The sequence below is a fragment of the Rutidosis leptorrhynchoides genome, chromosome 1 (genome assembly GCF_046630445.1).
Source record: "Rutidosis leptorrhynchoides isolate AG116_Rl617_1_P2 chromosome 1, CSIRO_AGI_Rlap_v1, whole genome shotgun sequence".
In the NCBI taxonomy this organism is placed as follows: Eukaryota; Viridiplantae; Streptophyta; class Magnoliopsida; order Asterales; family Asteraceae; genus Rutidosis; species Rutidosis leptorrhynchoides.
Window position 1 is genome coordinate 462,996,449 of NC_092333.1, and position 20,616 is coordinate 463,017,064.

A 20,616-nucleotide genomic window follows, 5' to 3' on the forward strand; every position below is an offset into this window, starting at 1 on the left:
CTGATGATGAAGGCAGAGTTGATTCTGAAAAATTTGCAGAGGATGCTATATTTGAACAGGTTTCATTAGATCAAGAGAGCATTGTTGAGGTTTCTGATAGTGGTAATGTTGGGGATTTAGATAATACAAGGAACTCATTTGGTGCAATCGAAAAGAAATTTGAGTTTTCAGATAAAGGGGGTATGATACAGTCTGATTCTTCACCGGCTGTTGATCAGGTACAACAGGATAGTAATGTCTCACGTACTGACCAATCGTCTGCTCGAACGAGTTATGATTCACCCAAAAAACCTAAGCCAAAACCCATGCCAAATGTGTCACCTGAGCTTTTGCATTTGGTTGACTCTGTTATTATGGGGAAGCTTGAAAGCATGGAAAGACTTAAGAATATTGTAAGTGGTGTAGAAAGCTTTGGTAATGGAGAAGATCAAGAAAGTGTTGCGTTGTTGGTGGTTGATTCACTTATTGCCACGATGGGTGGCGTTGAATCTTTTGAGGAAGATGAAGATAATAATCCACCTAGTGTGATGTTGAATTCTCGGGCTGCTGTAGTATCAGGTGAGATTATTCCATGGTTGCCTTGGGTTGCAGATAGTGCTGGTTTCATGTCCCCTAGGACCCGTATGGTTCTTGGCTTACTTGCTATATTGAAAGCTTGTACAAGAAATAGAGCTATGTGCTGTTCGGTTGGTTTGTTAGGGGTTCTTTTGCAGTCAGCTGAGAAGATTTTTAATGATGATGCAGATTCAAGTAAGCAATTGCAATGGGATGGAACTCCGTTATGTACTTGTATTGAATACTTAGCTGGACATTCCCTTAGTGTAACGGATTTAAACAAGTGGTTTAACACGATTACAAAAACAATCAAAACCTCATGGGCGCCTCATTTGGTCTTGTCTTTGGAGAAGGCTATGGGGAGTAAAGAGTCAAGGGGTCCAATGTCTACTTTTGAATTTGATGGTGAAAGCTCTGGTTTACTTGGTCCAGGAGAGAGTCGTTGGCCTTTTCCTAATGGGTATGCTTTTGCTACATGGATTTATATTGAATCGTTTGCAGACACTTTGAACACGGCTACTGCTGCCGCCGCGATTGCGGCGGCAGCAGCAGCAAAATCAGGGAAATCGTCTGCTGTGTCTGCTGCCGCCGCTGCAAGTGCATTAGCAGGTGAAGGTATGGCCCACATGCCTAGACTTTTCAGTTTCTTATCTGCTGATAATCAGGGTATGGAGGCATATTTTCATGCTCAGTTTTTGGTTGTTGAAAGTGGTAGTGGAAAGGGTAGAAAAGCTTCTTTGCATTTTACACATGCATTCAAGCCACAATGTTGGTATTTTATTGGTCTTGAACATACTTCAAAGCAAGGGTTACTTGGTAAAACAGAGAGTGAACTGAGATTATACATTGATGGAACTTTATATGAAAGTCGACCTTTTGAATTTCCAAGAATCTCAAAACCGCTTTCGTTTTGTTGTATTGGAACAAACCCGCATCCAACAATGGCTGGTTTGCAGCGTAGGCGGCGTCAGTGTCCTTTGTTTGCTGAGATGGGACCCGTGTATATCTTTAAAGAGCCCATTGGGCCTGAAAAGATGTCTAAGTTGGCTTCTAGAGGAGGAGATTATCTTCCTTCATTTGGTAATGCTGCAGGGTCAACATGGTTAGCAACATTTGCTCATGTGCAAAATGTTTCAGAAGATAGTGCACGTTTAGATGCAGACATTTCAGGATCCCTTCACCTTTTATATCATCCTAGTTTACTAAGTGGCCGTTTCTGTCCAGATGCTTCTCCTTCTGGCGCTGCAGGTTTTGCTGATTTCTTACCTTCTCAAGTACAATTGAACATATGTCTTGTTATTATTTTTATTTTAGTATATATTGTTTTTTTTTTATATTTTGGCCAGTGTAGTTTTATCTGATAAACTTATCCCCTTCAGCTATGTCTCCTCTAACCTTTTTAGGATCTATATAAGATGTTTGTTTGATATCTTGAATTATTTTTAGCACCTGTATTTCCTATTGTCGAATAAGTTAATCATTCCCTACTGAACTAGTGACAAATAGTTTAATGGAATTAATGGAAGTGTTTGATTAATTGCTGCAGTTGAAAATACTTTACTAATTACTAATGACAAGATGTCATGGTTTGACTGCTAAGGTATTCATGGTTACATGGACAACCCTTTTGGAGTTTCAATCACCCAAAACCCATTTGATATGATGGGGTACATAATTGGAAAACCTCGATATACGTCCACCCATCAAGGAAAAAAGAATATTGTTGATAAAAAATAATGTCTTTATATTTTGTAATGATAGTTGAGGGAAAAGAAGTTAGTTTGGATTAGAAGTTTTTCTTAGAGTAGAATATTGCCTTTATTTGGGAACATAGATAAAGTATGCATCAATGATTAAACTTTACAAAAAACAGATATTAAAAGCAGAGTCACTTGTAGTATGATCTTTATTTGTAGTTATACCTAAATTCCATAACTCTACTCTCGATGTCACTAGCCTGTTACATTATACATTCCTTAAAACTCTACTATAGTAGTCATTAAACTCACTGTAGTAATGCCCAAATAATGTAATTAAATCAGATGTTCAATAATGAAATATGGTACAAGCTACTTGAATAATACTTGCTTGTTTCAGGAATGCTAAGACGACCAGCTGAAGTTCTTGGACAAGTACATGTAGCTACAAGGATGCGGCCCACAGAAGCTTTATGGGCTTTGGCATATGGAGGCCCAATGTCTCTACTTCCATTTGTAGTTAGCAAGGTTAATAACAATACTTTGGACCTAGCAAAGGGTGATCTTACTTTGTCTGTTGCCACAACGGCTCTTGCTGCCCCCATATTCAGAATCATATCACTTGCAATCCAACATCCCGGTAACAATAACGAATTGTTGCGTACCAAAGGACCTGAAGTTTTATCAATAATTTTAACTTACCTGTTACAAACCTTATCTTCACTTGATGTTGGTAAACATGGAGTAGCTCATGAGGAAATTGTTGCAGCAATTGTATCTTTATGTCAATCTCAGAAGAACAATTATGCATTAAAAGTCCAGCTTTTTAGTACACTGTTACTGGATTTGAAAATTTGGAGTTTATGCAGTTACGGGTTACAGAAGAAGCTTTTAGCTTCTTTAGCAGATATGGTTTTTACAGAGTCATCTGTAATGCGTGATGCAAAAGCTATTCAGACTCTTCTCGATGGGTGTAGGAGATGTTATTGGATCATACGTGAGAAAGATTCAGTGAATACGTTTTCGCTTAATGAAGATACACGTCCAATTGGTGAAGTAAATGCTTTAGTTGATGAGCTTTTAGTGCTTATTGAACTTCTTGTTGTGGCAGCTCCTCCTTCAATGGCAGTCGATGATATTCGTTGCTTACTTGGCTTTTTGGTTGATTCTCCACAACCAAATCAGGTAAAAAAAATTTGAACAGCATAACCTACTTAAGTCTTTAATAATATTGTAGTGTGGATCTGAGACAGGATTAGTGTATCACTAATATCAGTTTTAAAACACCAGAACTCTCTTAGGTGTGTTAAGATGTTTTTGTCTAAAGATCTGCGGACCATGTCTGTAAAAAAGGTTGGCCTAAATGTATGTGTTTTTTGTTTGTTTTTATGTCTGCAAAATAACTTAATCCTGTCTGCAACACTTGGAAGATTTTTTCAAGTCTGCGAGTTTGCAGACAAAATAAGACACTATTTTATCTCTTGTTTTCAGAAAAACAAACAGTCTAACATAAGACATAATAAGATTTGTAGACTGAATAACAAACAATACCTTAATATATTTCTTTGTTTTCTAGATTTGTGTGTTTTGTCATTTTAATCTTTGTTCTCTTTGCAGGTCGCAAGGGCATTACACTTGCTATATAGGTTGGTGGTCCAACCGAATACTTCGAGAGCTCAAATGTTTTCAGAAGCTTTCATATCATGTGGTGGGATAGAAACACTTCTTGTTCTACTACAACGGGAAGCAAAATCTGGAGATGATGACATCACCGAATCTTCTTCAGTCAATAATCTTGAATCTTTAACATCTCCACAATCTAAATCCAACGCTGATGACTATGATATTAGTAATAATGATAATGAAGATGTTATATCACATGAACCTCATACTCGTTCCATTGTCAATACCATTGGACGAAGGTCATCTATCTCTGAGAGTCAGCTTAAGAAGATTTTGGGTGGTATAAATTTTTCAATAAGTGCTGACAATGCAAGGAACAATGTGTACAATATTGACAAAAGGGATGGTATTGTTGTTGCAATAATTGGTCTTTTCGGGGTTTTAGTTAATTCTGGTCATCTCAAATCTGGATCTCATACTCCAAATTTGACACACAACATTCATAGCCTGCTCGAGGGAGGGGGTAGTATGTTTGAAGATAAAGTTTCACTTCTACGTTATGCTTTGCAAAAGGCTTTTCATGCGGCACCAAATAGGCTTATGACGAGCAACACCTACATGGCCTTAATGGGAGCCTCGGTATGACACACTAACTTTTCCTCTATGCAATCTTTCTTTGTTTTTCATGTAGGACAAGGTGTCCTGGTAACCTTATGATTTTTGATATTCAGTCATAATTATAAGGTTTTTAGCATGTGGTTAAACTGAATGTAATTATGTTTATCTATGGTTGAACCAGTAAGATATCGATAATCATATAACTGAATTATTTTGTTTTTCTTGTGTCAGTTAAATGTATCCACAACAGACGAGGGAGTAAACTTCTATGACTCACAACATCGTTTTGAGCATTCACAGCTTTTATTGGTTCTTTTGAGATCACTACCACATGCACCACAAAGTTTTCAGTATCGGGCACTACAGGTACTAATGTTTCATTATATTTATTATCCTACTAGAGGTTATGAGTGTCTTTATCATTGTGCTTAGAAGATCCATTTTGTCTATTGACTTCTCTTTTACATTACAGGATCTTCTGATTTTGACTTGCAGTAATTCAGAAAATAGAAGCAAGCTCACTAACATGGATGAATGGCCCGAATGGATCTTGGATATACTTATATCCAATTTCGAGGTGATTTTTATTTGACCATCAACGTTTCTCATTACAACAGATATCTGAGTAAAATAAGAACTTACTACAAATGCAAGCTTGTTTTTACAGATTTGTGGGAAGGACTCTTTGATGTCTTCAAGCTTCAGAGATGTTGAAGATCTTATACATAATTTCCTTATTATAATGTTAGAGCATTCAATGCGTCAAAAGGATGGATGGCAGGTCGAGTTTCTTCATTACGTAGAATTTTTCATAACTGCAAACTGTGGTTTGAAGATTTAAGAAACATCTGTTTATTCATATCGTTTTGTCATACTTCTCTTTGACAGGATATTGAAGCTACAATTCATTGTGCAGAATGGCTTTCAATGGTAGGTGGATCTAGCACAGGAGAGCAACGTAAAAGGTATATCATTCACTATAAATTGGCCCATGAACTTACACGATACACAAATAATCAATGTAGGCCTGTGTATATGAACTCCTATTTTCAATAGACTCATCGTGTGCAAGGCACACATTAGATTGGTCCAGATTAATTCAGGAGTGGCTGCCCTTTTAGTTTCTCTTGTTCTAGTCAGTGTTTGTTGATGTAACCAGAACCCATAATCTTAATTTGACAGACGCGAGGAATCATTACCCATATTTAAGAGAAGGCTTTTATGTGGGTTGCTAGACTTTGCTGCTAGGGAGCTGCAGGTTCAGGTAATTCTTCTATCTCAATGTTTGACCCATTATCTTAAACTTATTGACCTTTTTGAAAAGAACTACACAAAGCTGTATAAATCCTTTTTTTTTTTTTTTTTTTTTTTTCTGCAGACTCAAGTTATTGCTGCAGCATCGGCCGGTGTTGCAGCTTATGGATTATCACCCGAGGTTTCCAAATCAGAAGCAGAGAATGCTGCACTACTTTCTGTAGCTTTAGTCGAAAATGCAATCGTGGTGTTAATGCTTGTTGAAGATCATTTGAGATTACAAAGCAAACTATTCAGTTTTTCCCTTCAAGCTGGTTCTGATTCTTCCGTTTCATCTGTGGGTCCCATCGGAAACAGTACAAACCTCCAAATCTCAGAACCTTTGGAAGCACGATCATCTGCTGACTCTAGAAGTCTTCACCTTGATGTACGTTTGCAGTTACTTTTATCATTACCATGTATCAAAGGTGGCAAGTAAGACTTATTGACCTAAAAATGGGGGTTATCTCCAGTAGTTTAAATAGGTCAAACAGACTGAAACTTGCCCAAATTGCATTCAAATGTTTACAATCGTATTATTTAAAAGTAATAAAGCTTAAGAGTATTGTGTCTGTACTCATATTTAATACATCAGATGCTTATAGAACTTTATAAAGTTCACACTGTATTCCCACACCTACAGATCCTAGATTAGACATATCCGTTTTGACCCGTTATCCAACCCATAATTCTAAAGTTATCTTATTTTCTTGATAAGGTGCTTACTTCAATGGCTGACACAAAGGGACAAATTTCAGCAACAGTAATGGAACGGCTAACAGCTGCAGCAGCAGCCGAACCCTACGACTCAGTCTCTTGTGCATTTGTATCATACGGTAGTTGTGCTCTAGATTTATCCGAAGGTTGGAAATACAGAACAAGATTATGGTACGGTGTTGGTCCTTCGTCAAAAACATCCGATTTCGGTGGTGGCGGCAGCGGCTGGGATGCCTGGAATTCGTGTTTGGAGAAAGATTCAAATGGAAACTGGATTGAACTTAAGTTGGTGAATAAGTGTGTTGCCATGTTACAAGCTTTGTTATTGGATGAGTCGGGACTTGGTGGTGGTCTTGGTATTGGGGGTGGTTCGGGTACAGGGATGGGTGGTATGGCTGCTCTTTATCAGTTGTTAGATAGTGATCAAGCGTTTTTATGTATGCTTCGGATGATACTTGTATCTATGAGGGAAGAAGATAATGGTGAAAATAAAATGGTTACGAGGAGCGTTAGTGTTGATGAAGGCCCGTTTAAAGGATCACGTGAACAAGATGAAAGTGTTTCTTCATCTTTGGACAACAGTCCTCGGTCATCAATGAGGCAGCCTCGTTCTGCATTATTGTGGAGGTATAGTGTACTGTCATATATTTATTAATATGTATCTTCCAGATCTTATTTGAAGCATGATGTATACTAAAATACTTAATAATTTTACATTTTTGTTAAAGATACCACTTTGGCCCACCATCTTCGATGAGGTGGGGCCCTAAGTTTGTGAGGAGTGAGGTACATGAGCCATGGGTGGCCTAAGTTGCATTTTATTAGTCATACATTTTTATATCACATCCTTTTAGTGCAAATGAATTCTGAAGCCACTATATCCTTTTAAAAAGATGTGATACACTAAAATAGGATAAGGGGGACTGAATAGTTAAGATTTGGGTTTTCATAAATAGGTAAATTGGTTTTTAATATCGATATCAATCTTGTAGGTGATTGCTTGATTGTATTCTTTGGTTTTTTAGTATTTACGTTCTTATGTATATGTCTTGATGCTTATTTTAAAATTCATTTTGATTGTAGTTAAGCTTAGTAAGTTCAATATGCCCACTAGTGTTTTTTGTCTGCACATATACTTTTTGGAATTGTTTCTGTAAATTATTTATTTTGGATGGGTATACTAATAATTACACTGATGATGAACAGTGTCCTTTCGCCCCTGTTGAACATGCCAATATCTGAGTCCAAGCGACAGAGAGTATTGGTTGCATCTTCCGTTTTATATTCTGAGGTTCTTTTCTGCTTTTATTTTTCAGTATTTCAATAAATTTATGACTATTTATTTATTTCTCTCTTAAATTGCTTCTCCATATGTCTCCTTTCCCATGAAATTTTAACCTTGGACATGAAATATAGTTTAATAAACATATGACAAAATCATAGATATCTCAAATAACTTCAAGGAGAAAATAAAATAATGTTAATTCAATGATAATAGTCAAAGTCAATAGTCAATAGCCACTTATCTTAACATCCAAACTTTTCCAAATGTGTAATTCTGCTGTTTTCAAAGATGGTAGGGAACAAACTGTATCCCTGTGCTGTTACCTAATTAAATTACTATTGCAGGTGTGGCATGCGGTTAGCCGTGACAGAGTCCCTCTAAGAAAACAGTATCTGGAAGCAATTTTGCCACCGTTTGTTGCTGTTTTAAGGAGATGGCGACCTTATTTAGCTGGAATTCATGAACTTGTTGGTACCGATGATTTGAATCCTCTTGCTGTTGATGACCCTGCTTTGGCTGCTGATGCATTGCCTATAGAGGTTGAACTTTTGAATTGACAGTTTATAAACTTCTTTTTTGGTTTTTAATTCCTCCGTGGCTTTGTTAAACACATTATATTCAGAAAATGTAGTTTGTCTATCTGCTTGGTAGCAGTTTCTGAATGTTGCATGGTTTTTAAAACAATTTTCAGAAGTTGGACGGTTCTATTTCAATCAGGCCTAATCAAAAAGTTTTTAGCTTGGATGTTTATAGTCTTTAAAATCGATCTATTCAAAAGTACACATTATCATTCAATAATATTGTTTTTTGTACTTTCTCAAAAACAAGGTTGCAAAAATCACTACTTGGGGAGTACTTGGATGTTGACTAAGTTTGACTTTGACCAATTTTGACTGATTTTCCGAGTTGGCCGAGTTTTGACCGTTTTTCTGAGTAATACTGAGTTTGACCGAGTACTCCCCGAGCTGCCAAAACTGATTACTCGCCTAGTAATTCCGAGTTCTGCAACACTACTCGAAAACAATATTGTTTTTTCAAATCATTATTAAATATTAACAACTGAATTCTTTCTTAATTTCTATAAAAGGGACAAAAATATTCGTGGGTTAACCTTACCCTGCTTGGACTGCTTGCAGTTTTAATTTAACCTGCTTCTCTTACCATCTCAAAGTGTTCATCCATTGACCAAATTAGAAAATGGACCTTCTTGACATATACTTGATTATTTTATGGTTGCATTTTTATTATTAATAAATGTTTATTTAGTTTTAACTTGTACATGTTGGTTCAATTAGGGTGCTCTTGCTATGATCTCACCTGGTTGGGCTGCAGCTTTTGCATCGCCACCTGTCGCATTAGCATTGGCGATGATTGCCGCCGGTGCCGGCGGCGGTGAAACCTCCGCCCCTGCAACAACCGCACATCTAAACCGTAAATCTTCAACACTCGATCAGAAGCCAAAACTCCAATCCTTTTCTAGCTTTCAAGAACCAATGGGTCAAGTAAACAAATCATCAACCGTACGTGATAAAGCTTCTGCTAAAGCTGCAGCATTATCTGCTGCTCGTGATCTTGAACGAAATGCAAAAATCGGTTCTGGGCGAGGTTTGAGTGCTGTGGCAATGGCTACTGCTGCACAAAGACGACATAGAACTGATACGGGTCGTGTGAAAAGATGGGATGTTTCTGAAGCTATGGAAATTGCTTGGACTGAATGTTTACCGTCTAATGACAGTAATAAACCGGTTTATAAGAAAGATTTTAATGCTCTTTCATATAGATTTATTGCTGTTCTAGTTGGGAGTCTTGCTTTAGCACGAAACATGCAACGATCTGAGGTATCTATATTTGTACCTCTTGTTTCTTATTGAAGTCCATTTGAAACTTATGTAATGTTTAGCTTTGCGATTTTTAAATTGCTTGACTGATTATAGCAACTTCATGTCGTAGGGTATGTTTGGCAAAATTAGCTTGTAGCTGGTAGTTGGTAGCTATTAGCTTTTTATATGTATTTAGGTGTTTGACAGGGTAGCTGGAACTGTTAAAATAAAGAGTAAAATGAGAAAAAGCTAGGAGCTTTTTCTCATACGCTAGTTCAGTTAGCTTTTAGCTTTTTCCCTCCCTCAAAAAGCTTTAAGCTCTTGTAATCAAATGGAACTTTTTACTTGATAGGAGCTTTTTCATAAAAGCTAGAAGCTAAATGCTCCAAAAAGCTTGTTGCCAAACATGCCCGTAGTATTCAGTTTTAGTGTTGAAACTGCTTCTGATTATTTATTTATGGCGTCAAATAATCAGTTTTGGATAATCACCACTTGTAACAAAACTAATTTCATAAATTCACAATCTACCCATGAATTTTAACATACTCTCATAGTGATCTATATTTATTTAGCGACTCGTCTTTCGCAAAACGATCTTTATGGAGTATGATTTTATCTATAAATTTTTCAACTTCTGATTTGGTCGAACACTCAAACATCTGATTATCTGATTAGCCCGAACACTCAAACATCTGATTATCTGATTAGCCCACCATTAAAAATAACTGAAGCACATCAGTACATTATTTGTTTACAGCCCTTTCATTCACATCTGATTGTCTGATTATGATTATTCAATATCACTTAATTGTTATTGTAACGAACATCCGAAAACCCCCTTTTAAATGAATTTTCTAACCCTATTCCCAGGTCGATAGACGTGCTCATGTTGATTCCATTGCGCGGCATCATGCATGCACCGGCATACGTGCGTGGCGCAAACTCATCCATTACTTGATAGAGACAAAATGTCTTTTCGGACCAATCAGTGAAAATCTTTACTCTCCAGAACGAGTATGTTCACACCTTTAATCATGTTTACACGTACTCTCATTACATAAGTTATACATATTAAACTAATATTTTCCATGCATAGGTTTTTTGGAAGCTAGATCACATGGAAAGTTCTACAAGGATGAGGAGATGTTTAAGGAGGAACTTTGAAGGATCAGACCATTTTGGTGCTGCTGCAAATTATGAAGATCCTGTTGAACCTAACCATGATAAAGGGAAGGTAACCAGTCCTTCTAAGGCATCTAGTTTACCTACAGAAGCTATCTCAATGGGTTTGGTTAATGAAGATGACGAACAAGATGATGTTAATGTTGAGAGCAAGATTAATGACAGGAGTGAGATAGATAATCCCGATATTAGGCAATCGGGAACTGCAGAACAGCCATTGCAGGTGCCAGAATCTAAAAAATCTCAAAATGATGAAGATTTTATAAGTTCATCAGCAGCGGGACCCAGTTATATTCCTAGTGAGGATGATGGAAGAGTTATTCTAGAGCTTTCGGGATCTATGGTCCGACCATTGAAGGTTTGGCAAGGAACATTTCAGGTAAGCTTTATTTTTTAGGGCTTTTGTGTCTAATTATAGTTGCAGTAGTTTATTATCTGTAATGATTCCCAATCAAAATAACTTATCTGCCCATAATAACTTTTATAAATATAAATAAGTTTTATAGATGGATGAATATAGGAACTTGAAATGCAGTCCAAATCATGGAGATATCGGTATAAATGAATAGCTTTTTAGTGTCCTAGGTTCTTGGTTTTTAATCTTTTGTATACGATACCTATTACTTGGCATCTATGTGCTATTTTTTTATAAAAATGAACTGATCATTAATATGCATTTGTTTATGTTCCCAGATTACGACTAGGAAAATTAATTTTATTCTTAGTAAATCTGAGAGCAATATATCGGAGGAGGGATTAGAGCATAAAAGTGAAAACAAAGTTGAAGATAAGGACCGCAGTTGGTTGATATCTTCTCTTCATCAAGTATATAGCAGGAGGTCATATTAATTGCTTATTATTTTCTAGCCTTTTCCAATTATTTTCTTGAATTAAATGTTGATTCCTGTGCCATTATATTATATAATATAAAGAATCTTAATCTTACTACTATGACTTCTTACCCAATAATAAAACCTATAAATATGAATTTTTTTCTTCTAGTGCATTGTTTCTGTAATACTTGGTTCTTTTGGTTATTACTAGCCTCACAGTTATATTGAAATGACAGATATCTCCTAAGAAGAAGTGCTCTGGAATTGTTTATGGTTGACCGATCAAATTTCTTCTTTGACTTTGGGGTATTTGCATCTCACTATCATTTTTATATATGCTACTTAAGTCTACCATTTTAGTGACCTTCTATTCATTAGCTGATTGTTTATTCTTGGTCCAGACTACCGAGGGGAGAAGGAGTGCATATCGAGCCATTGTTCAAGCACATCCATCCCATTTGAACAATATATACTTAGCGACTCAGGTTTATAAACCCTAAACTGTACATAATTGTCAGTTAATAATCCAACTGAATATATGTGTACTAATTTCATGGATCATAAGTTGTTTGCTGGATCATACCTAATAACTTTTATATATTTATGAACATTTATGCTGTACTTTTAAAGTAGCTTGATACCCCTCAAACTTTTGTGAAGCTTATTGTATTTGAGAACTTATATCATTATGTTTTGATCTTTGTCATAGAGACCAGAACAACTTCTCAAAAGGACTCAACTCATGGAACGTTGGGCACGTTGGGAGGTACATAGTAGAATTCAATTTGTTGCTCGATGTATCACTTTGTCCATCTACATAAATTCAGTATTTGACTTCGAATTTTGCAGATCAGCAACTTTGAATATCTAATGCAGCTCAACACACTGGCTGGGCGTAGTTATAATGACATTACACAGGTAAATTTCTTCATCATAAACAATACTATCCAAAGTAGCTAGACTATGTTACTAACTTTTCTATTCGTGTGCAGTACCCCGTTTTCCCATGGATTATTGCAGATTACAAGTCAAAGCATTTGGATCTTGCAAATCCCCTGTCGTATCGAGATCTATCTAAGGTTACAGCCCTTCACCGCTTTTTATTAACTTATACTTAGCTAAGTTAAAATATAGCTTATTAACCCTAAAATGTTGTGCAGCCTGTTGGAGCACTAAATGCTGATCGGTTGAAAAAGTTTCAGGAGAGATATTACAGCTTTAATGATACAGTCATACCCAAGTTCCATTACGGTTCACATTACTCGAGTGCTGGGACAGTAAGTTTTTCTATCATTTGCTTATGGATTTCCAATTCTACAAGTTGTCTTTTAGTGGGACAATATATTATATAATATATTCATAGGTTTGTTTTTGATAATGACTTTACCTATTTGCATTTATATTTTGCAATTTGTCATCTCTGTGACAGGTACTGTATTATCTGATGCGAGTGGAGCCTTTTACTACTCTTTCGATACAATTACAAGGTGGAAAGTTTGACCATGCAGACAGAATGTTTTTAGATATTCCAGCTACATGGAATGGTGTTCTGGAAGACATGAGTGACGTGAAGGAACTGGTACGTGGTCTTTAACAAAACCTGAAATATACATCATCCGTTTGTCACGTAAATTGTTGTACCTTTTGTAGCCAAAATCCAATATAAGCACTACATGTCATATCCATTTTATTTTCATTGCCTACTTTTTTATAATATTAGTATTACTAGGCTTGCTATGCATTAGGATGTGGCATACTATTAACTGGTTTGCTTCCTGTGTTAAGGATGGCAGCACTCTTAGCACAAAATTACATATATTGTATTACTTTTACATTACTAGTAATCACTTGTAATATAAGAGGTTTTATTTTACATAATCTTTTACTATTGCTTTACAAAAACTGATTTATTTATTATTTATATTTTATGAAAATATGAATATATTACTCAATATGAGATGTGAGTACATATTTGGTTACCCATATTGTAGCACAACTTGAAATTCTAGGATTATCTCGTGTGTACAAGGCAATGCTGAAAAGGCTATGTTATGAGCTACATTTTGTTTACCTGTACTAAAGAAGTTACATATACAAAAACTATGATAAATTATATTGGTGGATGATTTAATAGTTGACTTATGTTAATGTTATTTTCCTTACTGTATTATTTATAAATACATATAAACTTGCAGGTATATGTCATCATGCTTATATGTATACATTTCTGCAGCAGCTAGAATTTATTGAACTGTAACAGCCTCACTGACATTAATTCTTTGCTTTCTTCTTAGGTTCCTGAGTTGTTTTACCTTCCAGAGATATTATTGAATGGAAATTCCATTGATTTCGGTACTACACAACTTGGAGATAAGCTAGGTATGAACTTTGGACTTTTATTACATAGATTGTAAACGGGTGCTTGATCATATTCCTACTTTCTATCATTTTTGTTGGTTGGTTACCCTTTTCAGATAATGTAAATCTTCCCCCTTGGGCTGAAAATCCTGTTGATTTTGTGCATAAGCATCGAATGGCTCTTGAGAGTGAGTATGTCTCTGCACATTTGCATGAATGGATAGATCTCATATTTGGGTGAGCCTCATTCATTGACTTTTCTAATAATGTAGGCTTTTATACTGTTTGGATACTTTTGACCTTGTGAAAGGTAGAAAAAGATTAATTTTGTGGGTCCTTGCATAACAATATCTTCAATTCTTCTCACTGCATATCGAATAAAATACAAAATGTTGAATATATTTAAATCATTAAATGTGATTTCTTGACATTTGTGTTGATTTCTTGTATGGTATGTTAGGTATAAGCAACGAGGAAAAGAGGCTATTTCAGCAAACAATGTATTTTTTTACATCACTTATGAAGGAACTGTAGATATAGACAAGATTGTGGATCCGGTAAGCCTTTTTATCAGTCAGTTATTGACTTTTCTATATACGCTGGTTTTCTATTTCTTGACTTGCAAATATGTATTGCCAAAAGGTCCAACAACGTGCTATGCAAGATCAAATTGCTTATTTTGGACAAACCCCTTCACAACTTTTAACTACCCCTCATATTAAGAAGATGCCACTTTCAGAAGTTCTTCACATGCAGGTACCTTTGTAATTAACGTCTCTAATTTATTTAATGTCTCTAAATAATAATCTGAACTCTGAAGGTCAAACTTTTGCTTAGGCCTTTTAGGAGCATATAAAATAGTAACAAACCTTACTTAATTAATCAAATAGCTACAAAAGTAACAAGCCAATAGTTAACCAAAGTGTTCTTAAATGCTTAATATCTACTAAATGGCTTTATCATACAATGACATTTAAGTTAACATACTTACAATGAGTTTTTGCATGTCAGACCATCTTTCGAAATCCCAAAGAAGTAAAAGCATACCCGGTTTCATTTCCCGAACGCTGCAATCTACCGGCATCTGCAATTCGTGCATCTTCAGATTCACTTGTGATTGTTGATAATGAAGCTCCAGCAGCACATATAGCCCAACACAAATGGCAACCAAACACACCTGATGGTCAAGGAACACCTTTCTTATTTCAACATGCAAAGGTTACTGCCAGCTCAACTAGTGGAAGTTTCATGCGTATGTTTAAAGGACAATCATCATCCGGGTCGGGCCCACCCGAATGGCAATATCCTCAGGCTCTTGCGTACCCTGCACCGGGACTTAGAAGCTCCTCTTCCATTGTCTCTATCACGTATAACAATGAAATTATCACAGGTAACAGTTTCCTTTATTTATAACAAGATGATCTTGTTTTGTGTTGGTTGGTTTGTTCCTAAATGAATCTGATATACTCCCACCATGCTAATGATGGTCTTATTGTTAGATTTTTTAAGGTTTAATGGTGGTAATCAAAATTAGGCTAAAAATTTCAATACCTACCTTATATCATAGTAATACCTAACTTATAGTCCATTTCCAGATAGATTTAATAGTTCATTTGCTAGGAAATCTATAATAGAATGTGCAATTAAGCTTTACAATCGCGTTAATTACATTTGAGTGTGTATTTTTTTACTGCATGAGGTAAAGGAAATGTTAAAAAACTGATATTGAGATACTTGTAAATTTAGTATTCTGTATATATTGAGATAGATTTCTTTTTGTAATTCAAAATCTCAGTTTTTTTAGTAATTTTGTTATGATTACCTTATTTTTCAGCCTAGCTGGTCTGTTAGATATATTAATAATATTATTACCTTCTTTATGATGCATGTAAATTTTCATCTTAAACTTAATGATGATGTGTACAATTAGGTGGACACGTGGATAACAGTATACGACTAATATCATCTGACGGTGCAAAAACATTAGAAATAGCCCGAGGTCATTCAGCACCCGTCACATGCATGTCTCTATCTCCCGATAGCAATTACCTCGTTACTGGGTCCCGCGACACAATGGTTCTAGTCTGGAGAATACACCAATCAGGCACTACTCGAACAAGCAACATATCAGAACCTTCATCTAACTCAAATACAACAACTTCAACAAAGAATAATAGTAACAGTACAAATAATTCACAAGACAAAAACCGTAAACAACGTATCGAGGGTCCCATGCAGGTCATCCGGGGGCATTTTGGGGAAGTTGTGTGTTGTTGTGTCGATTCAGATCTTGGCGTTGTTGCTTCGTGTTCTGATTCTTCAGACGTGTTGCTTCATTCTGTGAGTAGGGGTAGGTTGTTAAGAAGGCTTGATGGTGTGAAGGCACATATGATATGTCTTTCGCCAAATGGTGTTGTGATTACTTGGAATAAATCAAGTTGTAGTCTTTCAACGTATACACTTAATGGGATGATGATTGCTCGTGCACGTTTTCCGTTTTCGTGTAACGTCAGTTGTATGGAGGTTTCTAATGATGGACAAAGTCTTTTGATCGGGTTGAATTCGTGTTTAAGAAATAATAAAACGGAAGATACTGGATCGAATGAGAATGATGATGTGGAAAGATTAGATGTTTCATCCCCTTCGATTTGCTTCCTCGATTTGCACTCGCTAAAGGTAAAAGATTAAGTGTTACAATCTAATTAGGTCAAAATAACTAAATTTCAACAATTTCTACCAATATACTTGTGAATCGTTTGGGTCAGGTTTATCTCAAACGCATATGAGTTAAAAAATGGGTTTAGTGTGTCTCATGGATCACAAATCGCACAGTGTTATAGAGCATAAATAACCTGAATCACAAATTTTTGTTTATGATTGTTATAATATTTATTTTCTGACAAACGTATACACTGACAGATATTTCACACGCTGAAACTGAGAGAAGGCCAAGATATAACAAGTCTAGCAATGAACAAAGACAACACAAATCTGTTGGTTTCAACGGCTGACAAACAGTTGATTGTATTCACTGATCCTGCTGTAAGTTGACCAAACTACCCTTACTATATCTCATTTAGTTTTTCTGTAGCTGTGATTTTAGGGTGTTAAACTCTGTTTAGAGCATAGTTTATAAGGGTTCTTTTCTTGTTGATTCCCCTTATGCAGATTTAGATAATTGATCCACTTCTTTCAGAAATTACAAAATGGATCACACATATTAGCTTTGGTTTTTCTAAAATAATCTATATAATATGTTCGTATATAAATACATAATAATAATTCATTATTTAGCAATGATCAAAATGAAAGATGCTATAATATTATTAATATTAATTTGTATATGCAAAAGAGGAGGACAAGAATGTGTTTACGGATTAAACCAACTAAACCTATACGACTTCTATTTTTAAAAGTTACCCAATTTTACACATACCAATTGGCCAATTCGCTTGACCTGTCACTATTTCCACCTCTAACTAATGTGTAGATATAAAAAAAACTTTTAAATGCTGCGAGTAAGGTTATGTTATGTTGTGTTTGACTTTCTTTGACTTATGTTGCTTCTTGCAGTTGAGCTTGAAGGTTGTAGATCAAATGCTGAAGCTCGGTTGGGAAGGTGACGGGCTGAGTCCGTTCATGAAATAATGACCGCAGCTCCACATTTGTGTATTTCTTTCAATGTGGTGCATACTTTTTTTACCACACGTGAATCCAATTTGCGGCTGTTATTATAGTGTAACATATATTTTTTTGGGTAGGGAACAACTTCTTCATATAGTATACATCGATTACAAAGTATTAAATGTGCTGTAGACATTGGTTATGCGGCGTATGACTGTTGTGAATTGTGGCCACCATGGAAGTGGCATATGAGCTTTTGTGTTGTTTCCAACTTTTAAGGAGATAAAGAGGGTTTTAGCGTGGGTGGTTATGATGTAAAACTAGATATATTGTTGAAATACATCAAGAAATTTGAATTTTAGAAATAGTTATTTGGCTGTAAGTTTTGTAAATCAGCATATCATAGATGCGCCGTTTAAAGATTTTCTCTCTCCGTACAAACTTAACGTTCACAAGAATCATATCACATCCAAATTTTTGCCTGTATATAACAATCCAATAGTAGAGAATTAATAGTCACCACCATCACCATCTTACTCGTAATATCCTAAGGATCCTAACCGAACTAGCCTTGCCGGTGTCGGAGCTACCACGCGCCGCCAGGAGCAACCGCCGGAGGTGGGTTTATTCCGACGAACTAACGGCGTGTGGAATATCACCGCCAACCTATCTTGCCAGGGACTGTTTTTTCGCAGAGGAATCAACTTCGTTTCTGTTCTACGGCTCCACTCGGTCCCGTCGGTCACCGCCGCTTACTACCGGAAATCAATTTTTCCGGCCGGTTACCTCTTTCCCTTTTTTGTGCTATCTGCTTTTCATGTTATGCTGTTGTTTCCGTTTACATATTAGATTGCTTTTTCTTCTATATCCTTATTATATCTACTATTATATCTATAGGTATTTCTATATTTATACGGAGTATCTATTATTTATATCCTATTCTACTGTTAACGTATGGTGGTATTTTACTGGTATATATTTTAATTTATTTCATTTGTGTATTACCTTTTTATTTTAGTCCATATTTACATAATAAAACTAAATATTAAATTAATATAGAAACATACTGCTTTATTTCCTCACTTCGTTTGTATCTTATTTGTGTTATTTTGGTACAACTGGTATTCCATATTTTTTTTAGTGTACTTTTGGTTGTGCTGATTTTAGGTAGCATTTTTTTATTTTTTTTTATTTTTTCACTTGTTGCGGTTTACTCGACTTGCATAGGGTAAGATAGACACTAGGCATTCTCATGGTTACTTGAGGTCATGTCCTTCTTGTTCAGGGGCGGGTAGGTCCATAGGGCTTAGAAGTGGAAATAGGTTAGCGAAACCGGTTAGGATTAGAGCAGGTAGTTGGAATGTGGGGACTCTGACCGGCAAACGGTATGAACTAGTGGAGACTTTACGCAAACGTAAAGTGGACATTTTGTGTGTCCAAGAGACTAGATGGAAGGGTCGAGGGGCGGCTAAGGTCAAGGACTACAAGTTGTGGTTCTCGGGATCGAGAGTAGCTAGAAACGGTGTTGGTATCATTATAGGCCCACCCTATAACAATAATGTCGTGGAGGTGGGTAGACGGAGTGATAGAATTATGTCGGTTACGTTAGTTATCCAGGAGGTGACCTACACGGTCATAAGCGCTTATGCACCTCATGCGGGCCTGGGAGCAGCTGAAAAGAGACTCTTTTGGGAATCGTTAGACGAGGTTGTGAGGAGGTGCCCCCCGGACCATCGTTTACTTATTGGTGGAGATCTAAATGGTCATATAGGAACAGATGTCGAGGGTTACCCGGGTGCCCACGGAGGCTTTGGGTATGGAGTAAGAAATGAAGAAGGGTTCTCTATTCTCGAATTTGCAGTTGCTCACGATCTGGTTGTGGTGAATTCATTTTTCAAGAAGACGGAAGCTCAATTAGCGACTTTTCACAGCGGGGGTCATAGCACCCAGATTGACTATTTGTTACTTCGCAAAGGGGATTTTAGGACATGTAGGGACTGTAAGGTCCTGAATGAATTGACATGCTCCTCCCAACACAGACTGGTGGTCATGGATCTGGTTACCCAGAGACGAGTCACCAAGAGTGTCAGATTCGTCCAACCTAAAATCCGGTGGAAGAAGCTGAGCGGTGAGAAGGCAGAGACTTTTAAAACTGCTGTTGTAGGAAGATTTGGTGCAGAAGTGGAAATGGGACCCCAGAATGATGCTGACCAGATGTGGAATTGTCTAGCGTCCACCATTAGAGAAGTAGCCAAGGAAGCCTTAGGTGTGGCACTAGGAACATCAAGAGGACATAAATCTGATAGAGAATCATGGTGGCTTAACGACGAGGTTCAAAGCAAAGTCGAGATCAAACAACTAAGGTTTAGGGAGCTCATCTCTTGTCAAGAGGGGACTCCGGTTAATAGACTTAGGGTTTTAGAGAGATATAAAGAAGCCAAAAGAGAAGCTAAGAAGGCTGTAGCTCGTGCAAAAGAAAAGGCATACGAAGATTTGTACATGAAACTAAACTCCAAAGAGGGAGCAAATGATATATATAGAATAGCCAAAGCTAGGGAGCGAAGGCGCAGGGATCTAGATAACATCAAGTTTATCAAAAATGAAGGTGGTCAAACCCTAGTAAAGGAAGACGAAATTAGGAAAAGATGGGAAGAGTATTTCTCATCTCTTTTCACTGGGGGAAGATCTCAGCGTTACGAAGAGTTGCTAGGCTCTGATAGAGATCAGTTCCGGAACAACATAGAGTGTGAGAGGATCAACGAAGAGGAAGTAAGATTGGCACTACGAAAGATGGGGAGAAATAAAGCTGTGGGGCCAGACCAGATCCCTATTGAGGCGTGGCGGTGCCTTGGAGATGATGGTGTTAGGTGGTTGACTTGCCTTTTCAACAAGACGCTTCGAAGCTCTAAAATGCCTATGGAGTGGAGGGTGAGCGAGACTATCCCCATCTATAAGAACAAGGGGGACGCTCAAAGCTGCAACAACTATAGAGGCATAAAACTACTTAGCCA

General features: G+C 36.7%; 1 protein-coding gene across 1 annotated transcript; it reads left to right on the top strand.

The window, feature by feature from the left end:
• The first annotated feature begins 896 nt into the window (after window positions 1–896).
• Window positions 897–17,682, top strand: LOC139874339 (BEACH domain-containing protein C2-like). The gene is made up of 31 exons (XM_071861786.1): window positions 897–1,803; window positions 2,653–3,437; window positions 3,870–4,514; window positions 4,725–4,859; window positions 4,966–5,070; window positions 5,161–5,274; window positions 5,382–5,458; window positions 5,676–5,757; window positions 5,872–6,174; window positions 6,505–7,130; window positions 7,710–7,794; window positions 8,133–8,327; window positions 9,084–9,626; window positions 10,479–10,622; window positions 10,705–11,169; window positions 11,484–11,629; window positions 11,860–11,929; window positions 12,025–12,108; window positions 12,333–12,389; window positions 12,473–12,541; window positions 12,616–12,702; window positions 12,784–12,900; window positions 13,053–13,202; window positions 13,918–14,002; window positions 14,098–14,218; window positions 14,442–14,538; window positions 14,624–14,737; window positions 14,993–15,371; window positions 15,912–16,657; window positions 16,901–17,023; window positions 17,555–17,682. Exons 1-31 carry the CDS (start codon window positions 912–914, stop codon window positions 17,627–17,629), a joined length of 7,716 nt encoding a protein of 2,571 aa, XP_071717887.1. The 5' UTR covers window positions 897–911; the 3' UTR covers window positions 17,630–17,682.
• Window positions 17,683–20,616: the final 2,934 nt, after the last annotated feature.